The 20,787-nt window shown below is 38.4% G+C and overlaps 1 protein-coding gene across 1 annotated transcript in view; it reads left to right on the top strand.

Moving 5' to 3' along the window:
* The window catches only part of EPHA3 (EPH receptor A3), a 206,558-nt gene extending 189,626 nt beyond the window's left edge, over positions 1-16,932 (top strand). The window contains 3 exon segments of the mRNA XM_009993327.1: positions 1,516-1,709; positions 14,966-15,121; positions 16,535-16,932. Of these exon segments, the coding sequence (XP_009991629.1) occupies positions 1,516-1,709; positions 14,966-15,121; positions 16,535-16,640 (456 nt within the window). The 3' untranslated portion in view covers positions 16,641-16,932.
* The last annotated feature ends 3,855 nt before the right edge of the window (positions 16,933-20,787 follow it).

Genomic DNA, 20,787 nt, shown 5'->3' with positions numbered 1-20,787 from the left:
GAATAAATTGTTCTCGGAGCTTGTGAAAAAGAGTTTAATGAAATCAAAATACTTCTGGAAATAATCAACGGATAAAACTGAGAAGTAGAGCAATCTGATTAGAAGACTTCCAATACAGACTTCTTTGTGACATTAGTAAACAATCCAAGCCTGCAATTCAAATGATTAATAGATCTCTCCCATTAGTTTTGCAAGAAGCATAACATTTCCCCAAATGAGATTTTTCTTATACCTATTTTGGATTCTTTTTCTGTTGTCTTATTAATCCTAGATTTATTCCACCAGAGTTACTTACTAACAGAATTTTCTGAAGTACAGACAATAACAGATTTTCCAAGGTGTTGATATATATTGTTACTAGTACTAGATTTTAAAAAGTCAGTAACATAGTTGTAGTCAGGCATTCTCTATAATCCTTTATGCTAAACAAGGAAAAAGAGAAGAAAACTTATTTTCAAATTAGTACCTCTGAAACCTAAGTCTCTACAGAAAATTATGCATTTCTTTAAATTAGTCATGAACATTTTTTCCATTGTTTGTGGAGATTAATAAATTGTGTTATGTAGGCTGATATACTAGTGGAATGCATGTAATATTATAACATTAAAATCAGAAACAGAAGGATCAACCTATTTTATGTGCTTCTGCTTCATGGCTGCTTAAGTCATGGACTGTTTTCCTATCCCTGTTCTGCCTCAGAATGTTTTTTCCTGCTTTTCAATTAACTGATGAAGATAAAAAGAAAAGATTAACAGAATATGGCTTAAACATTTTCTACTTAGAATATATTGGGATTCCATGCATGGTGCAGTAGATACTCATCAAGAAGTGTTATGCTCTATTGAAAATATGGTATTAAAAAGCTTCATAACAGTGCAAATTCTGGGCTATTTTTTTCCTTTGGTCAATATAGACAAATGATAGACAATCTAGACAAATTTTGTCAATCTAGACAAATTATCAAATAATTTGGCCTGCATTGCCTAGTGGGAAGTGTACAGTTATCCTGGTGGGAAGTTTGAAAAATACTTTCCAGCTCTGTGAGATCATCCACAAGAGCCTCTATCTATCAGTTTGAGTGTCCTGTGAAGGGGAAGGTTGGTTTTCTGACAAGTGCAGTGTCCACTGGAGAGTGTGGAAAGCCTGTGTTGCTAAGGGCTATCAGATGAGAGACATTCAAGACTTTAGGAAGTTTGACATAGTTAAGCAAGCACCTTACTAACTGTGGGCTTTGTTGATGGATTTAGTTCATTCAAGTGTGAGTGAAGGAATGTCCTTCCTAGATTCTCACCTTCCTCAAAGTCATATACTGCACCTTAACTCCCCTTTCTGCATGCCTAATTTACTGCCTGGTTTACTTTGCAGATAAACCAAAGGCATTGCATGACAAGACAATTAGTGAATACACACATTTGTTTAAACACCGAATGTCCACGTTAATGTGGTTCACAGAACTGATAAAAACAAGTTGATTTAAGTGCCTTTAAGTTTTCCAAAACTTTTATCCTTATGCAGGTGATTAAGGCTGTTGATGAAGGGTACCGCTTGCCACCTCCTATGGACTGCCCAGCTGCCTTGTATCAGCTGATGCTGGACTGTTGGCAGAAAGACAGAAACAACAGACCCAAGTTTGAGCAGATTGTCAGCATCCTGGATAAACTGATCCGTAATCCCAGCAGTCTGAAAATAATCACCAATGCAGCAGCAAGGTGACACATTAGATCTTACATTGCACATTAAAAAATGTATTTGATTTCTTCATCTTCCATAATTAAGATTTGTTTACTTTGTTCACCCACTTTTCTAACTATTCTGTTCACAATCATAAAGGCTAGAGAAAGCTTCCCAACTATCCCTTCAGGAGAAGGATTTAATGTTATTATTATTTTTTAAAATGCCATTGTTTTTATTAATTATTTGCTATTATTTATTCAAATTGCAAAATGTTCCTATGCTAGGGTTATGAAACCCATTGTAAGATTTAGCAGAGGGTTTGGGAGAAAAACAAATGGCAGATTTGGCCATCATGAGATCTTACTTTTCCTTTTGACCTGAGGTAGTGTTTTGAGTGCCTAGTGTTACGTAGGTTACAGCTAGCCATGTTCCTAAGTATCTTTCTGAATTGAGTCCAGGCATGTATTCTACACTCTTGTACTCTACTTTGACAAGTCACCTTAATTTCAATTGTATGAATAATTTTTTTGCTTTTAGTAGGACTCACAAACTGAAAAATGCATTTAGGTTCCCTGTTAGATCAATGCCTTAACTAGTTATTCATTCCCAACCTGTGCACTGTTTCTAATTGCATTAAAAACATTCATTTATAACCCTGGTTATACAACACACTCTGGAACATCACTATGATGAGATAAGAATTATCTCATTGAGAGAGAGTAACTGAAGAGTGTGTTGACACCTAAGGGCATAATGAGGATGTGGTGAAATAAGAGCTTTGGCTAAGAAGGGTTTAAGTGAATTGGCTTATACAATGCACAAAATATCAGACTCTTACTGAAGTGATCTGAAAATATGTAAAATTACCTTTAGCATGGATACAAGTACAAAATCCTGTGTCCGCAAAGCAGGCAGAGTCAGGGAGAAATGCACTCTGCTGCTTCAGCCCCAGGTGTTGGAGAGTTTCAGTGGGCAAGAGACCAGAGTCTGACATGAAGCAAGCTTCAAAAAGAAGCACAGCAAAACATTCCTATCAGACCTTTACTTCTCATGCAGCACACTTCTCTCTGTAGCGATCAAATGAGAAGGCACAGAAGGGAAGTAGAAGTGAGGCAGCAGGAGGAGCCGCATTGATACTGCACCCTGCTGTGCAGGTGACACGGACCTTGCCTCCCTTTCCTGGCTCCTGGCATAGTGTTGCATCCTCAGCTGGAGACTGGCCATCCTAATTAGTTCATACTGCCAGTCCTGAGACATTCAAAAGAAAGCAGAGAGGGGAGAAGGAAGGCAGCCATACTAGTGGCCTGGTGTTTAAAAATACATAATGAGAAGACTGCTTGCTAAGTAACCATGTTTCAGTAATTTAATTGGTGACCATTTAACACGCCGTAAACCAACATGCTTACTGAAGCAATTTTTTCTGTTACCTGTGAGGCAGTAGAAAACAAAAAAAACAACCTCAAAATTGTTGGGAAAAAACCCAGAATGTTTAAATACTGTCTCCTCAGCCAAGCATATTTCTTCTAAACCTCTTGCACTCCTATTTGGGAAGTGATTGCTGCAAATAATTATTTTGTAGGTATATACTGCAGCAATCTGCTGAATAGGTGAGTTGGAAATAATGACTATCACGGTTTAGTTTGGGGATTGAATTGCAGAAACGAGTGCTGGGCATTTGCATTCCAAACAGAAGCAAAATATTCCCTGTTTACTGTCCTTCCAATTAGGGGGTTGAACCACAGCAGATCTGAAAACAATGTTGACCCATCAGTTCCAGTTTCCCTGTTCATAGGCAGCAAAAGCCAGTATCCTCTGATGGAAACCATATTCAGTCTGCTTGCACCTGCTGTGTTCTGCACAAGAGCACCACAGTGCAGTATTGCTCTCTCTCATCTCTCTCTTGCTCTCTTTACTCCTGTGTCATGGTATGCTTTACTGGCACAGGCAGCAGAGGCTGCACATCCATACCATGGTGACATGCTTTCTGCTCATGCCATGGCGTAGAGAAGGAAGGAGGCACAGGAGTGCTCACAGCTACTTTAGGTGAGCTCCCAGTAAAATGTTCCTCACAGCAGGCTTTGATGCTTTGGCTTTGATGTGGAGCATGTTTCTGAGGAGGAGAATGTCAAAGGTGATTTTATTCCCTCCTTCCCAATTACCTTTCTGCTGCTATGTCCTTGCACCTATTGCATTCCCAAGCAGTGCAGTATTTGTTGCCCTCTGCAACTCCCCACTCCCCAGTCCCCAGGCAGGGGGCTGTAGGCTCTGGGTAGTGAGCACACCAGCATGAGTGAGCCCAAGCCCTTCCCCTCTGGGAAGGCATTGGTTGTAGATTTGGAAATCTATGTTCACCTCCATGTAACCATTGCCAAAACTGACTAATCTCAAACTTCAAACCTGTCTGAAAAGCCCCCTTCATGTCCTGCAGAGAGGTACTGCTGGCAGGTACCATGCTCTCCGTCTGCATTGGGTGCTGGTGGTGCTTCTGGCTGTGGCCTGAGCAGTGGGAAGTCCATCCAGTATCACCTTCTGGCAGACAGAGAAAAATGAGAAGCTGAACTTAAAATGGACTTGAGTCTTGGTGTAGCCTTACGTGCAGAAATATGTAACTTATACAAAAGGGCAGTGAGTCAGGGCAGCGCCTCCAAAAGGAGACCTGTGGTCAGATCCCTGCCGGTGTCAGCATCTGGAGAAGGACAGGCATCACTGCAGAGGTGTAAAGCACTCTGCAACTGAGCCCCGAGGGCTCAGGGGATTACATTGGCTCAAGTGGCTACTCTCAGTTGTTATTTGAGGCTGTAGTACTCCTGCAGCACCTCTCCAAAACCCATAATAAGCAATTAATCTATATTATAGGGGTCCCAGCTCTCTTTTACCCATGTCTGTAGTGCTACTGGAAGAATGCTAAAGTTTTATGCCCACCATATGCTTGTAGGTGTTCAGAATAGACTTGGTCAGGAAAAATGTTTAACCTGACGATATCTGTTGCAGATGCAAGGCTTGTCTCCTCTTACAGATTTCAGAGCTGATGTTTGTTTAAAATAGTCACAGGACCATTGTATCCTATTTAAAACCACATTGCTGGAGGTGCATAGGATATCCCTGTCCTCTGGTACGTTCCTCTTAACTGACTTCAACTGAAGGATGTGCTTGACTGTACATCTGATTCCAGACCATAGCCTGGGCACGTTTTATACTAATGCCTCATAGGAATACAGGAGAAGAGCCAAAGCCTTCAATTCTCTATTTCCTTTTTGGTTGTCTGTCCCATATGGCCACTCCATGGCATCTAATACTTTCTTGATACCCAAGGGGTGTTTTATCCTTATTGGTCATCTCTAATGAGTGTTTGTTCATCTCTAATTCATGTGCAAATTCCTTCCCCATTCCTGGTAAAGCAGACAGTATGGCTGATTTCTTTCTTTCCTGTCAAAATTCACTTTTTAACCAGGTTGCCACCTTGAGCTCTGGCAAACAATACCTGCACTGGTTATGGACACCTGTTTTGTGTCCATTAGACTGCCTGGAGTTACCTAATTCTGTAAAGAGCTGTAGGAACAGAACTCAGTACACAAAAAAAAAGTTAAACAAGCCATGCAGTTTTCTATAGCACAACCTCATGAAATTTGTATTTGATTTATGTCTTACTGTTCTCTCCTGGTTTTTTGAGCTTGTTGTTAATTTTTATAACAGAGTCCTTAGGTTGTTTAGATATCTTTAGGGTTGAAGTGAGTTCATAGTTCTTCCAGTTTTTATCAGGTTCATTATTTTCTTTCTTTAGCTTATTTTTTTTTAGTCCACTGTGTATTACTTCACATTTGTGAACATTTCATGCAGATACAAAGCAGATGGAAAGTTTTCTAAATTTCAGGAGGAAAGACAGAATTGCTTCACCCACCTGCTAACCAGTTGGTGAGGCTGTGGCCTCAAAGGGTTTATTAGTTGTTGTTTCATTTGGTGGGAAAAAAAAGGAACACGAGTCACACAGCTGGAAATACTTTGTATACACTACAAATCTTAAATATACTCATAACACTTCATTTTATTTATCTGTTTCTTTTTTTTCCAGGTTATTTATATTTCTGATTTTTTTTCTTACTTATATTTCTGATCCTGATTTATTTTATATATATGTATGTATAATATATATAAGATGCTCTCTAGAGTTATGTGTATTATCATTCTATGTATATGAATCTTCCTCTTAGGTAGCCATTTGAAAAAACATATTTAAAACAATATATAATTAGAAATATATTTAAAGCATTTCTGCATCCCAAGGTGAATTAAACTGTTGGAGGACAGTGTGACCCTGGCATATAATGGTTCTGCTATGGGACCCCGGCAACCCAAGCATTATGGCAGCTTTCTTGAAGTTCCTGTGTATGTTCACATAAGTGATATAGGTGTGACTAAATTCACTCAGTCTTCATAAGCCTGCTAGAAATCAGGAATAGCCAAGGTAATCCATAGCCTCTGCTAAGAAAAAGCATTTGAAAAAAAATGGAAAAATGTTCCTAATTCCAACTCATGATTTTTAGAAATTCTGAATTTCTGACAGGTCTATGATTTATTTCAAAACTAGGAAGGAATCCATGCAGAAAAATAAACTACTTCTGTATTTGCTTTTGTTTCTATGTAACTTTTGGTAAATTAGAAAACAGTGTCAAGTATTGGTGCTGATCTTTCCTTATACCACAAGCATATATTTAGGAGAGGAGTAAAGAATTATATTGCAAACAAGGGGAGAAAACCACTTGTGAATTTAGGATATTTCTTTATTATGTGATCTGTAAGAAAATGTTGGTGTTTCTAGCTGCATAAGTGGTTATATCTAAGGGCAAGAATTGCAAGAATTTCTCTTCTATATCCAATGCAGAAAATAAAGAGCTGGTAGATTTCCTTGTAAAAAAGATCATTATTTTATGAGTTGCTCAGAGATAACAGTCAAAAATGTTGTTAGTTTCTTTGGTTCTTTACAGAAAATGCTACTCAACTTGCATTGCAAATTGAGAAGAGGATCTAAGAAGAATATTTTAATGTGTTATGTATTGTTCAGTATCCTTACTCTGAGCTCATATCTAGCCCAATTATCTAATATGGAAAGCCATTGTCATGTCTTTCTGCTTATGGGAAGTTCTGTAAAATTAGATAGTGATTTTTTCTGATTATTAGTAAGATACTGGTGGTACAGTTTGAAACACACTTGGGAAACAGTTTTAATTTGGAAATGCACCTATCAAGTATTTTGCAAAATCATTGGTCCTCATTTTATTTTGGAAAATGTAAAAACATTATCCATTTCAAAGGCAGCAGTCTTATTGGGACTTCTAAAATTATTGTTTAGTTTAGTTAACTTTTCTATCTCTCCAAAAGTTTAGATGACCTTCCTCACAGAAGGATTAATTAGCAAGTTAGCCCCACATCTTTGAAGATGGCAGTGTTACTTATAGGCTAGCCAGCCCCTTAACAGTATGCAGCATCTGTTTCTTCTGGCATGGAGGTACCTTTAGTATGAAACACATGGAAAACTGAGCTTGTTCAGCAAAGGAAGTAAATGACATTAAAGCCATTTGATTTCATAAACACAGGCAGGACAGAAGGCTGGTTCTCTTATGCTTTGTAGACTCCTCTCTCTGCTCTCCAAGCACTGCTTGTATCCTCAACCAGCTAACCTGCTTTCCAGTCAGTCCTTGGGTTTAAGATGCTTTCAAAGGATTCAAAATCAGAATTTGTGTTCTCACATTTAGAGGCTTCCGAAACAAAGTTTTCTTTTTTAATTTCAAGTACTTAATTTAGTCTACTAGTCTGCTCTGGGTAACAAAAAATGTTGCAAGTTGTAAAATGTGAGAATGACTGCTTTTTATTTTCACTTTACTAAAGGATTTCTGAATAGACATACAAAGTGAAAAGCTAGTTCTAAAATAGGGAAGCCAAATCAGATTTTCAAAGAAATAATGCTGCTTACCAAAAATACATTTTAAATTATATTTGTGCTAATTTTCAAAATTAAGGCCATTACGCATGCTAATGATGCACCTTTTAGGTGTGTAGAACAAAATGGAAGGACAAATTTCTATTTTCTAGAATAAGGTGCCTCATCAAGCTCATTCAAATTATTTTTTTATTTACAGTAATGAATATACACTATTATTTCTGTTTATGAATGACAACTGAGGTATATGGATAAAAACTCTTAAGATTTTATTGAAGACTAGTACTGAAGTTTACAACATGTGAAGTTTCCTCCTTGGAACTTCACTCATAGGCCTGAGATTGTATATCCCATACTTTTACACAATTTCATATCCTCCATTAACTTCCAAGTTCCAGTTACTCAATGATGAAGCATCATGCCTGACTATGGCAGGCATTATTTTTTTTATTATTATTTTTTTTTAGTTAATTTATTAACAGTTATGTGGATTTCTCTTTAATCCCCAAAATACAAAGCTTTTTTTTTTTTTCTGGATTGTACTGCAGCATTGGAGGTAGATTTGTTTTCAGACCTCTTTTCTGTGTTAGAAGTTCTCCATCTGAAATATGAGCTCTACCACTATTGTTATAGCTAAGGCTAGAAAAACAAAAAAGCCACTTATTTTCAGAAAAAAAGCATAGCTGAAATTCTTTTAATATGGTCCAGGAAATTTAGGGGGTCAGGATCAGTAACTCTTCCTGATGAAAATACCAATGTGTTTGAAAATGTGTATGAATATTTTCTAGGATATTCTTTCAAGTGTTAGCAATTTGTTTGCAACCCTGTACTGATTTTCTTGAACTCCATGTGTTATTTGAATTATTTGCTTTGATAATCTCCTTGTGCAGCTTTTCGATGACCTCTTATTTGCAAGTAGTTGATTGCAAGTGTTTGCTGCTAAACGTGTGCTTAGTTGTCCATCATTGTGGTGCTCTTACCACTGTCCAGCATCATGTTTGCTCTCTGACATCCAGAGGCATAATTTGCAATTAAATTTGAACTTTGCTTCTCACAAAGTTTGTTTCCACCTAAAATCTGATGATGTAGTAGAAAATCTGTAGTATGCTAGCTTAGTGGGATATTTATGACAATTAAATTCAATAGGAACAGTGAACAGATTGAATCAAAAGTACAGACTGCTCCATTATGCAGCATAATTCAAGCCCTGTTTTTATAATAATATTTGCAATGAGATGACTGTTTGTGTTGGGTGAACATTTTGTTGAAAATCCCTTTTTTTTTGCCATTCAGGTCAGAAGGCTTCAGATGCTTGACATGCATTGCTGACCTGCTGTAATATTGCTTGTTTGCTTCTCTCTGCTAGGAACTTTCAGACTGAAGGAAGGAGATTTCAGTTTTACTTGGAGCATTTCAGAGAGGGCTTATGTTTTGTGAGTGTTGAGGCATCAACAATGGAGTCCAGGTTTGGCCAAATGCTGCATAATGCAGTTCTACATGTGAATTTTTAGCCTAATTCAAAAACCTACAACAATATAATCCATGTCCTAAAATGGACTACTCACTCTAAAAGAATTCAAGTAATGTAAGCCTACAAACACTATCTTTCTTTCTGGAGTCTGTTAGACATTAAATAGTGAATTGATGGAGGGGGGGAAGCTTAACTACAAATCAGAAAGAAAAATGGAAGATTACAGTAAATTATACTCCTTGGTGTCTAATCATAGTTTAGCTTGTGCAGGGAATCCAGGAGTTAGGCTGAGGAGGTTTCAGGAGCTACAGTTAGTCAGTGTGCCAGAGACAGAAGAGCCCTATTTTCACCTGACTTTTCCAGCAGCTGTTAATACCCTGCCAGAGGAGGACCCAAATCAGCAATTGTTCCTTCAAAGTTAAAAGTTCCTGGGTCTCATGTTTGCAGTTTTGCACCTCAACTTTGTCTCTGCTGGTGAAGCTCAAACAAGATTTCTCAGCAGACTGAGTTGGGTGCTGTATAGTTTAAATAGTAATGCAGCCCAGTCAGCAGGTGGCCTGATGGTGAGCATTTTACTGCTTACTGTGATTCCAGGGGATTTCATTCTGCTGTTCTCAGCTCCATGTGCTGGGTTTACAACATGAGGCCCTTGTTAGTTTTAATGGCAGTTCTGTGCTGGAAATGTTGGAAAAAGAGACTATCATGGGGGCATCTCTTGATGCCACAGATGCTGCAGCTAAAGTTTGTAGAAATTCATAGCGCAGCCAATTGTGAGATACAAGGGCAAGTTGTACACAGCAAGTCGTAGATGCAAAGAGTCAGAAAAGCATTTTAGAAGCTCTCTAAGGCATTTTTCTCTCCCCCATTAAAGATCCTATAGAATGTCCTAACAATAATGATTGGTTGCAATTAGGGGTCTGTCTCTGGGCCAGCTATGAATCCCAGGAAGTGGCCACATGATGTTATTTCTGCATCTTGAAAGCACAACTCAAGCTGTATTATGAGAAAAAGAAAACTGTTTCAGTAATGTGCTGGTGTTTTTTTGCCTTCAGTGGTTTTGGTAGAGGGAAAAAATAAATTGAGGACCATTGATACACCGAGGCATGTTTTATTACCCCACAAGGATTCTGAAAAGATATAAGCCCCTTTAGAACCATGTTCTGAGGGGCAGCTAAAGGACTAGGAATGACTAGAGTACTGACCTACGGGGCAGTAGAAATTTTGTTTGTTCATGATTCTAGAGGAAACTAGATATGTAAACTTAAACTAAATATGTATAATTATGATTCTGCTTGCTGTAGAACATAAAATTAAATTTTGCTTTCTATGCCAGATGTTGGGGTTTGGTTTATTTTTTTTCTTTACATTGGATATATCCTTCTTGTTAGATCTGAATTCTGTGCTTCAGCTTGCCATGTTCATAAAGCACGTAGAATTTGTGTTCAAATCTGGCTCTCTCCTAGGGAGCGATTTCACTTTACAAAATCAGCTTATAATTACATTAAATTTGCCATAGGAAATTACTGTATGTTTTTTAAATGCTTTCCCCTTTAAAAGGATCTGGCTGTGGAAGGGGAAGGCCAGACCAAAAAACGGAAGGTTGGTTGCGTTGTTTGGAGGAAGGAATGAAAAGAGATGCTACTGCAATGCAAGGTTCGGGATCACGTGTGCATAGTTCCTCTGTGCATTTGTGGAATATCAACCTTCATGCAGAAGAAGCAGCAGGACATTTTCCTTTTATTTGTCTCACTTCCTGGATTTTACAAGTTAATGTCTCCCTTTCTTGCCAGGCAGCAGCAGAGCAGGGACAAGATTGCCATGCCATATTGGGAAGGGCTCTAGTGATGTTTTCTGCAGTCTTTGTCGTTACTATATGAGGCAGAAAAAGTTTCCCTGTGTTGTGACAAAAAAGCTGTGCTAATAGTAACAAACTATAGTTCTCTCTGCTGCTGTGGACGACTCAAAGGTTAATTCCAACTGTTAACATAATGGGCACATCCAGAGAAAGCTTTCAGCAACAGGGCATTTTGTAACTGGCATCGTGCTGTTAAATTTGTCCAACAATGTGTCTTGCTGATTCTTTTCAGAGCACCACATGTTAGTAAATAGAACTCTGTAGATAGCCACGCAGTCAGGATGAACAGAAGAGGAAGTCTTCCCATGACTGTCAAAAGATGACACAAGGGGGTATATTGTAGTTGGTCAAAGTAACAAGGTAAAAAGGAGGGGAGAGAAGAAAAGACAGAGGGAAATGTTCTATTTCACTTCCCCTGAGCAAACATGTAATTTCCATTATTTCTTTTTAATGACTCTCTTCTGAAGCTAGTAGGTACTGATTTATGAAAAGCTGTAAAAGATCAGGTGGAACCCTGCAGGACGTCGTTTACAGCTGCAGGGATCGCAACCCATCTAATTTGTCTAGTAAAGTGTGAGCTCATGGCGCACATCACCCAGGCCATAAATTTGATGTTCAGTCCTTCTGTCTAGGGGCTGGGTCAGGGGGAAATAAACTGCCGATGTGTGCAGATGCTCTGAAAGCCCAGCTTTCCCTCGGTGCATGCGAGGAGACATCACAGACTCTTCGCGGTGAGACAAATTCCTGTTCATTGATAAACTGTCCAGATGTCCTCTCTGAGGAGGAAAGTCACTAATTTTTGTTTGGAATCCTACAAGGAGAAAAATGATACTTTACAGTGCTGGTTATTCTGAGGTCACTTGCTTTAAAATTAGGTCATATTTTTTTGTCCTGATGATACTTTGATCCAAGTAATAAACATGAAAGCTCTTTTGGGCCACTCTAATTCCTAATCCAAGAGACCTGTTCTATTTCAACTTGTTTATACTTTTTTTTTTTCATTGGTGATTCTTGAGTCAGGCCTTGTTTTATTAGATTTAAGTTGAAAAGACATACTTGTCTGGGAAAAAAAATATTCATGCTTTATCACTAAGAACAGTTCATAAATACTCTTAATAAATGCCTTGGGATTCCAGGCGCTGTACCCAGAAAACTATAAATAAAAAGCATTGGCTCTCTGTGGGACAAACAGTAGTCAGGGAGATGCAGGCTGTACAGCTACTGAATAAAAACATTTTGGGCTTGATTATCTAACCTGAGTCTTTATCTGGAAAGTGTTTAAAGATGTATATCCCGCAGGTGTCTAAGATCTATTTTTAGCATGAGAACAGTAACCTGGAATGTGATGCATCTTCTGTCCTCACCTCAGCCTTTGTGTCTGTGTGGCCGTGCTGTGCTTTCCCTTCTTTAGTGTCTTCTTTTGCTTTCCTTTCTGGCTGTGGCTGTTCCCAGGACATGAGGTTAATAGTTGGTGCCAGTGATCACAGACATTTGCAGCAGCTCCTTGCCCTGGCTGGGCTCTGGAGAGAAAACAGTCAGGCAAAAGGTGTCCCATCAGAGGCATCACTGTGAAATCTACATCAGACTTACGTCCATTCATAATTTTGAAGTTGAGACTTGCAAGCATCTGACAAGCTCTTTAATTGTGGCCTGTGATCCCAGAAGGGAAGAAGATATTAAAATAATTTTCTGATTCTGAAAGAAATCAGCAGATTGATAACACTTGGCAAAACATCACCAGTAAAAGGTATTGTTTAATAGGTACTAAATACTGAGAGCTACTGTGTTGCAAAGTTTTATTTTTCTTCAAAGGTAAAAGGCTTGCTTTAATTCATGTGGTATCTCCTGATCCCAGTGTGAGTCAGATACACTGCAGGAGTATGCTGTTGTAGTGCTACTGATCTTGATGAAACACAATGAAGACTTGTGCTGGGATTGAGATGTTTTATTTGGATTTTCTAGGCTGCTTACAAGCTTAAATTATCTGGCATTTAAAGTCTTTGTTCACTTTAGGGCCTTTATAAATTTGCCCTTTATGTTTTTTCCAGTGCTCAGAGATCGCCTTGGTTTGGGGTGAAGAGGGTATTTTCAGTCCAGATCCTGTAATCTACCTGTTAGGCTGTGTAATCACTATCTTTAAATTACAGTATTAGTCTAGTCACCTCTTATTTTCACTTCTCTCCAGTGACAAAAGTCACTTCAGATGGATTTAGCTGTAGTGGTCAGACTCCTGTGCAGGTGATGTTTCATTTGTGCCAGGAGGGAAAAGAATTATGGTGCAGAAAACAGACTTTAAATTTGCAGGCCTAACTGCTTTGGCCATCCTCTAGTTCAGTCTGCTGTGTTCATGGGTAGCACCATCATAGTAGCACAGCTAAACGTACGCTTAGCTGTTAAGACTGAGATAAGCACTTTACTTGAAATAGAGCTCGTATGTTTCTGAATGGGGCCTAAAAAGCTGTGCAGTATGGGCATGGGTTTGTCAGTGGAGGGGAAAATGCAGAAATAGAGTTGATATATCTAATAATACCTGACTAGTCAAGGAAGTCTTTGTTGTGCTAATTAACACTGAGAGAAAAAGGTAATTAGAATTAGTAAGATATTTTGCAAGTAGGAAGAAATTACTGATCCTACTACTGCTCAGGGTCTACTCATGCCACTTAGAAAAGACAGGAAGTCAGTGAGGAGGGACAGCTAGGAACAAATTGAACTCTTGAAGAGATGGGTGGCTCCTCCAAGCTGTTTCCCTGGAAGACCTATTTCAGACAGGACAGCCCCCCAACCTGGAAATGTGTGTGTCTCGATGGGCTGCAGCAATCATTCAGAAAACTAGCTGAGCCTATTTGTGCTACTTTTTAGACAGCTAAAATGAGGTGTAGTAGAACATGACTCTAGTGACTCTGTGGGTAAAGGCTGGTGTCCATTTTTAGCCTCAGTGCCCACAAATAAGAAGTCACAGAATGCTCACAAGGGTGTGAAAGCAAGAGACCTCTGACCAGGCAGAACTGAATTTCGGGATAAATATGGGAACAGTCATTTCTGCAGTTTGCAATATAGTAAGTGCAGGGTCAGCTGCAATATATTCTTTCTAAATAAAAAAGTATATATTTAAGCATCATTTTCAGAAGGATATTTTTTCTCAGTAGTTTCTAGGTAGACTTATGCAGATGGAATAATGCTTAAATTGGCTAAGAAAGAGGGACAAATGGGTTTTTTGATTCATTGAGTTGATTTTGTTTGTTTCTTACTTGTTTCTTCATTGTCACCTAAGTAGAGAACTCTGATGAAAGTCATGTTAGCATTCTTCATGAGCATCCAAGGCAGGAGTCGATTCCATTCTCGCCTCTAAATTATTTGAATGAGATCCTTATGAAAGTTTGAGCCTTAGAGTGAGCATCAGTTTTAAACTGAACATGGCTATTGCACTTTGAATTAGTATAAGTGTATTTAATAACAAATTTCCTCATTTCTGCTTCTGCAGACCATGGAATCCAAGTCTCATGCAGCTACATTTGTCTCTCAAATTCCCTTAACATTTTACTTTTAGATCTGTTACAATTTTTTAAAGCCACTGGTGTCTTACTTTTGCTTCTAACTTAGTAGCAGCCTTTAGGATTTGTCAGTGGGCTGCAATACCCTGAACATTTGATGTGTGTATATTCTACCAACATGCTCAACATGGAGTCTAGCATGTGCATCAATGTCTTCCACTTGGCGTGCAGATTTTGCATCATTTGTGTGCTGTTTGGGACAAGGTGAATCACGATACACTTCATGACTTGGTGATGCTTCAGTGATTTAAACGTAGGCAAGAGAAGCTGGAGTTCTTAATCATGATGGTTACACAGTGTTTGTCAGAGCTGCCAGTATGAGTACATGTGGTGGCCTCAGCAGCAGATCCCTTCCACAGACGAGCAGAAAAGCCACGTTTAGCCTGGAATCTCCTGCTGACGCCAGTGCTGTTTAGACACAAAATAAATCCGCAGGTATCCCTGCTCCCTGACTTTCATCATATTCTTCTTTATTTCAGGCCATCAAATCTTCTCCTCGACCAAAGTAACATTGACATTTCAGCCTTCCGCACAACAGGTGATTGGCTCAATGGTTTTCGGACAGGACAGTGCAAAGATATTTTCACGGGCGTGGAGTACAGTTCCTGTGATACAATAGCCAAGATTTCTACCGAGTAGGTTCAAACTGATTACTGCTCTTCATCATTGGTAATAGCTGGGGTTACAAGTTTAAACATAAGCATGTAAGAGTAGCATTTTATATGGAGTTTTCAAGTATTCACCTAAAATATTCTTACCTTTAAAGAGATAAATGTAAATTATTGTTGTAGTTATAATACATGTGCAGGAAATGTAGATGCTCTTGTGATTGTCTGAAGGCCACGGTTCCCTATCTTTTTCTCACTGATGCCAAGGAAAGTCGCAGTTTCTTCTGATTCAGTAACACCATAAATCATCTGATTACACCAGCATCACTTTATTTCAGTCACAGTTTAGGAGTTTCTCTGTTGAATCTTTTTATTCTGACTTTCATATGGGGTTTCCCCACAGCTGGCATGTGTGCCACTCTTCTCCTTTATTGCCTATCCCATATTCAGTTAAACCAGGTGAATAAAAGCTGCTTTCCTCCTACATGCTAATAATTACCCAGGTGCTGAACTCCCTCCTTCCTCCAGTTTTAATCATGCTAAACTCAGAAGTTTACAACTTATAAGTTTATTACATTTAAATACAATCTCCTTTCTTGTGATAAGGAAGAGTAGGATGATCTTTCTGCACCTGAAAAGGCATCAAGTACAGTAATGAACTTACTACCAAAGGAAACCTTGACTCCCTGTTGGGCTAGTTGGATGCATGACAAATTATGGAGTAAACAACAGCTTCAGTATCGACAATTAAACACATCAATGCCGTTAATTAGTGTATTATTGCAACTATAAAAAGGCTGCTAATGGGTTTTTGTAACAATTACCCTTTGGGGACAGTGCAGAAATCCTCTAGGAATGCCCAATTTCCTGTGAACCACGGGTTAATTAGCCCTTTGCAAGTGTTAAACCACTTCTGTGTAGCAAAAGGAACAAAGGCACTGGATAGCCTAGAGAAAGGAGAGGTGAAAAACAGGGCAGAAGCTGGAAGGTTAGCCATGTTATCTCAGTGCTGATAGCAGAGTTAAGAGGAATGTTCAGAGGCCTCAGGACACCTCGGCATTGCTCAGGAAAAGTGAAGGAAGGTAAAGAGGCTGATAGGGAGCTAAAGAGGCTCAAGATTGCAGCTGACCCAGAAAGTGAATCCCCTTGTCCCTAAATCCCAATGGGCATATGACTGGAGAACACTGTTTCATTGTCTTCCCAATAAGCAAACACAACCAGGCTAAATGAGTTTTTACCCTTTTTTTTTCTGTGGCCTCGTGCTGGTTTTATGCAAAATGTATTTTTTGGTACCAGGGCTTGTGTGTCAGTAATATAACCATACCTGGAGGATCCTGCAACATAGCAAAATATGATGAGCAAGTAGATTTCTGTTTGAACACATCAGTGCTAGGAAACACAATATGCTTGCTCACTTGGTTCATCTTCTCTTTTTTCCAGTGACATGAAGAAAGTCGGAGTTACAGTTGTGGGGCCTCAGAAGAAGATTATTAGCAGTATCAAAGCTCTAGAAACACACACAAAGAACAACCCTGTTCCTGTGTAAGGTACCAAAATGAAGTTGCTTAGGAGGGAGAAAAAAAGAGAAAAGTTGCTTCACATGGCAAAAATGATGGCTGATAAACAGCAAACTTTAAAGGAGTTCTTTGCAACAGCTTTGGAAACATAATGGTTGAAATTTGAAACCCACTAAGACACTCAAATAATGAGTATAAATGCCTTAAAATTAGGAACAAACTTGTTTTCTATCTGTCGATCCTAAATGGTGGGTGCTCTTGTCTGACTGTTAATGCAGATAGTACATTTCAAAAGAAAAAAATTGTAAAAAATCCTTCCAAGAAAAAAACAGTGATACTAAAACCTAGAGCCATTTGAATATTAAGTGACTGAATAACATGAAAACCCCATGGACGTAAAAGCTGTGTATTTGATCTATACAGCAAACAAGAAGAAAGAAAGACTCGCAGTATTTTTATACAGAAGAGATCTGTAACAGGTATTTTATTTCTTTAAAAGCAAGGAAAATAGAGGACTATACCTCACAACCTCTCTGGCCATATTTGATACAATGTTATTGTAACATACTATTTCAGCTTCAGAAGGGAACACAGAAATAAAGTTTGTGGTGACTGAGTTAGCTGACAAAAGATTTTTGCCATTATGTTAGCTTCCCTAATTGTGTTCATTTAAATAGAAACAAGTCTTAATTTGAAAAGACTTATTTATTTCCTTTGGTTTCTTCATTATTGTTTATATTTATGCTTACATACCTTAACCTGGCTGTATAATGGCCAAGTGCCAAATGTTATCAAAACTTCATTGGTTCAACCTGAAAAATTGTCTGACAGTTAATTATTATATTATTTTATATTCATGAAAGCATGTATGAAATACAGAAAGAAAGAAAGAAAGATGATGTTTTTTTCCAGCTCTGACACTAGACAAAGCATCTGAGCTTGTTGAGGTTTCTACCATTTGCTGTGAGTGGTATTTTACCCTGGGCTTGGGTTTTGGCAGAGTTGTGCATGTATTGATGTCTAGATCAGTTTCTGTCCCAGTCAAGCACTTAACATATCATTTATTTCCCAAAGGCCTGCTTTCCTGTCAAAGTAAGGACCCCCATTCTCGGGTGGTGTTTAGGTGGGAGATTTGCCTAGCAAACATAAAAAAGAGTCAGAGTTGCATCCTTCAGTAACTGAGGATGCTTTTTGAGTTCACTGGGCAGTGGTCCATTTCTGGCTTCTGTCTGGCAGGCTCTGCTCCCCACACTGGGAACTGGGAGGTGTACTGCTGTGTGGGCAGCCACTGGTAGTTAGGCTTAGATGGTGACTTGCAGCCAAGGATGAGTGGACAGTTTGAAAGGTGCTGCTTAAGCTTGTGAAATGTGACTTTGGTATGTAATTTTACCTAAATCTGAGCTAGAAGACAGCAGTCCAAGTGTTGCTATCCTGCAGGAGCCTTGCTTTTTGGCACAGGCTTCTTAGGCACCTGTTCCTTGAAAGAAAGCAGAAAGAAGCCTATCTCCAGGAGACCATTTGTATTTCCTGGAGGAGGAAGGAGCTTGGAAAGTGAGATTCGAGAGCCCTCCCCCATCTTCCACATCTTCTCAATAGCAAGCTCTTAAGCTCTTGCTCTGGAGCATTTCAGTCCCAGTTCTAAGCAGACACAACTCTTCACTCTGAAGTGTAGTTTCTACTGCAGTGTGAGGCACTTCTTATGCTAAATAAAGGCAAGTGTCTTAATGCTCTAGATGAGTTTCCAGGCATGCAGATTTTAGGCTTTGGGCACTGATGGAAACCACTCTGATTCCCAACTTGCCATGCTGGAACCTAAACCTGATTCTGATTAGTACCAGTGAGTCCCTGTAAGTTAAAGACCGTGCGGGAGGCAGATGACTACATGGCATGCTGCCTTTTGCTGTGCTTGCAAAAGCAGGCAACTAGTCATGCTTGCTTTCTTGGTTATATTTGTTATTTGAAGCTCCTTGTAATGTAGGGCACACAAATAAGGGAAGAATTAGTTCCTAGGATTTGAGGGGCTGAATCAACTTTTAAATTGTTCTTCACGGGTCCAGGACATATAAAGTGTAGAGACACAAAACTTATCACACATTGTTAAGTAGAAGGAGAATTAGAGACTTTCTGAGTCCTGTCAGTGAACATGCTGGGTTTGAACCACACTCACAGGGTAATAATTACTCATATTTTCTGAAAGAAAAATGAATGGGTTTTAAAGTAAGTTGAAATTTAAAAAAAATGAAAAATGGAAGAAAATTAAAATACAGCACTTAAGATGTAAAGAACACTTATCTGCTACAATCTATTGTGAAGTGCAGCATGCTGAATAGAAAAACTATATTTTCCATTGCTTAGTTCATTCAGAACCTTTCACTTCTTCAGTTTGAGATTGCTCTGAGTCCAGCATTGTTGGTGAATTTCAGTCACCAAAATCCATTTGCAGACATTGTCTTTGTGGGGACAGCTTTTTATAACATATTCCTCGTGACATTTCTATTCAGCTTCATTCTGCTGCTGGAGAGTGGGGGTGAGGGATGCTATGGGAGAGAGAGGACATCTGTGAAATGCTTCTGAAAACACAGAACCAGTTATTAGAGTTTTAGATGACAAATGAAAACTGCACCAACCACCCTCCATTTTTTCTTAGTATCATGTCATATTCCTTGCCCACTGTTTGAGCATGCTCAGCATAAAAGATTAAATCTCACTGATGCTTGGGAAAAAAAAAACAACAAACAAGACACTGAGTTTTGCTTTTCTTTGCTATTAGGAGTAGAGAGTTTTAAAATACGTTTAGTTTTCTCTCTCTGTCAAAAGTTGATTTGTACTGTAAGTGGCCTCAGTTGCAAGCATCCTATACTCCCTCTCCCCGTGTACATATGTATACATAGCAGTGTACAATTCTTCATTGTGGAGTAGAGATACTAGAATTTGTGTGGCCATCTTCCTGTACAGGACTTGCATCGGTTATTGACATCAAGCAAAATGCAATTACTCATAAAATGACATCCTGTATTATTGGGTTTGTATCTTTAAATATAGTTTCCATTTTATTTATTTCTGTTAACATATCTAGTTTTGTGCTGTTACTTAGCATTCAATAAGCAATGTATAGATGTGATTTAATTGGCAATATGTATTTACTTTTACTTGTATTTCAAAACATTACTTACTCATTTAGATTCTATATTGTGCAATTGTAGATGGCCTCTTACTAATGTAAAATGATTTGTAGTGGAAACATTTATATTTTTATAATAAACATAATGAAAGTATTTTTTACATACTGGAATACCGAGGTGATTGCTTGAAGGACGAAGTACATTTATTTGATTAGTGTGATAAAATTGTAATTAAATATGGATAAATTCTGTGTGTTAAAGCATGGGTTCGGAGTGAAAGCTACATTTTACCTATATTATCTATGACAAGAAACAAGCAGTGCAGGTTTTAACTAGCCAGACCAGCATTTGTGCTAAACTGACTTACATCAGTCAAAGACTTCGCTTTCTCCATGGATACAGGAAAACATTGTCTACTACAGCCGGCCTATGGGAGAGTGAAAAAGCTGTCATTTATTTTAGTTGTGTCAAGTATTTCCAACCTTTTGATTTTTTTTTTCCTCCCTTGCCAGTGGACCTCTTTTAATCTTATTACTATGTTGAATCCAGTAAAAGATGTACTTTTCAACAAAATAAAAAAGCCCGCCGCTTACTGTAATTTAACCCCATGATCATTTCTTGCCTCTGAGTATCTTTATTAGATAATATTTTGCTCCTATTTTGTTATGTCCCTACCAAGTTGTTTCTATATGCTTCACTGAATTATTGTGTCTTTGAAAATGCCAACATGTAACTCAGGTTTGCGTCTCAGGAATTATCTTCCTAGATAAACAGGAGTGGTTTGAATGGTTGCCTGTTACTTGAGGAGTAAAGTTACAGGATCTTTCAGTACCGTATATTATTTTGCATGCTTTTGTGTGTTACTGTGCTTACTAGTGCAACATAATGAATTGTATACCTGTCCTAAAGTTTATAAGTTGATAAACATTATGGACATGGATGTAGCACACTTTTTTTTTTTTTTCATCATTTTATCTTGGTATCTTTAATAGAAAGAGGAATCATTAAAAAAATCTACCCATAAGTATACAGACGAAAATTTGACTTTAAATGG

Source organism: Chaetura pelagica, unplaced genomic scaffold (assembly GCF_000747805.2).
Source record: "Chaetura pelagica isolate M959 unplaced genomic scaffold, ChaPel_1.0 scaffold101, whole genome shotgun sequence".
Classification (NCBI taxonomy): domain Eukaryota; kingdom Metazoa; phylum Chordata; class Aves; order Apodiformes; family Apodidae; genus Chaetura; species Chaetura pelagica.
The sequence above is the reverse complement of the archived record's forward strand: the minus strand, read 5'-3'. Positions and strand labels throughout refer to the sequence as shown.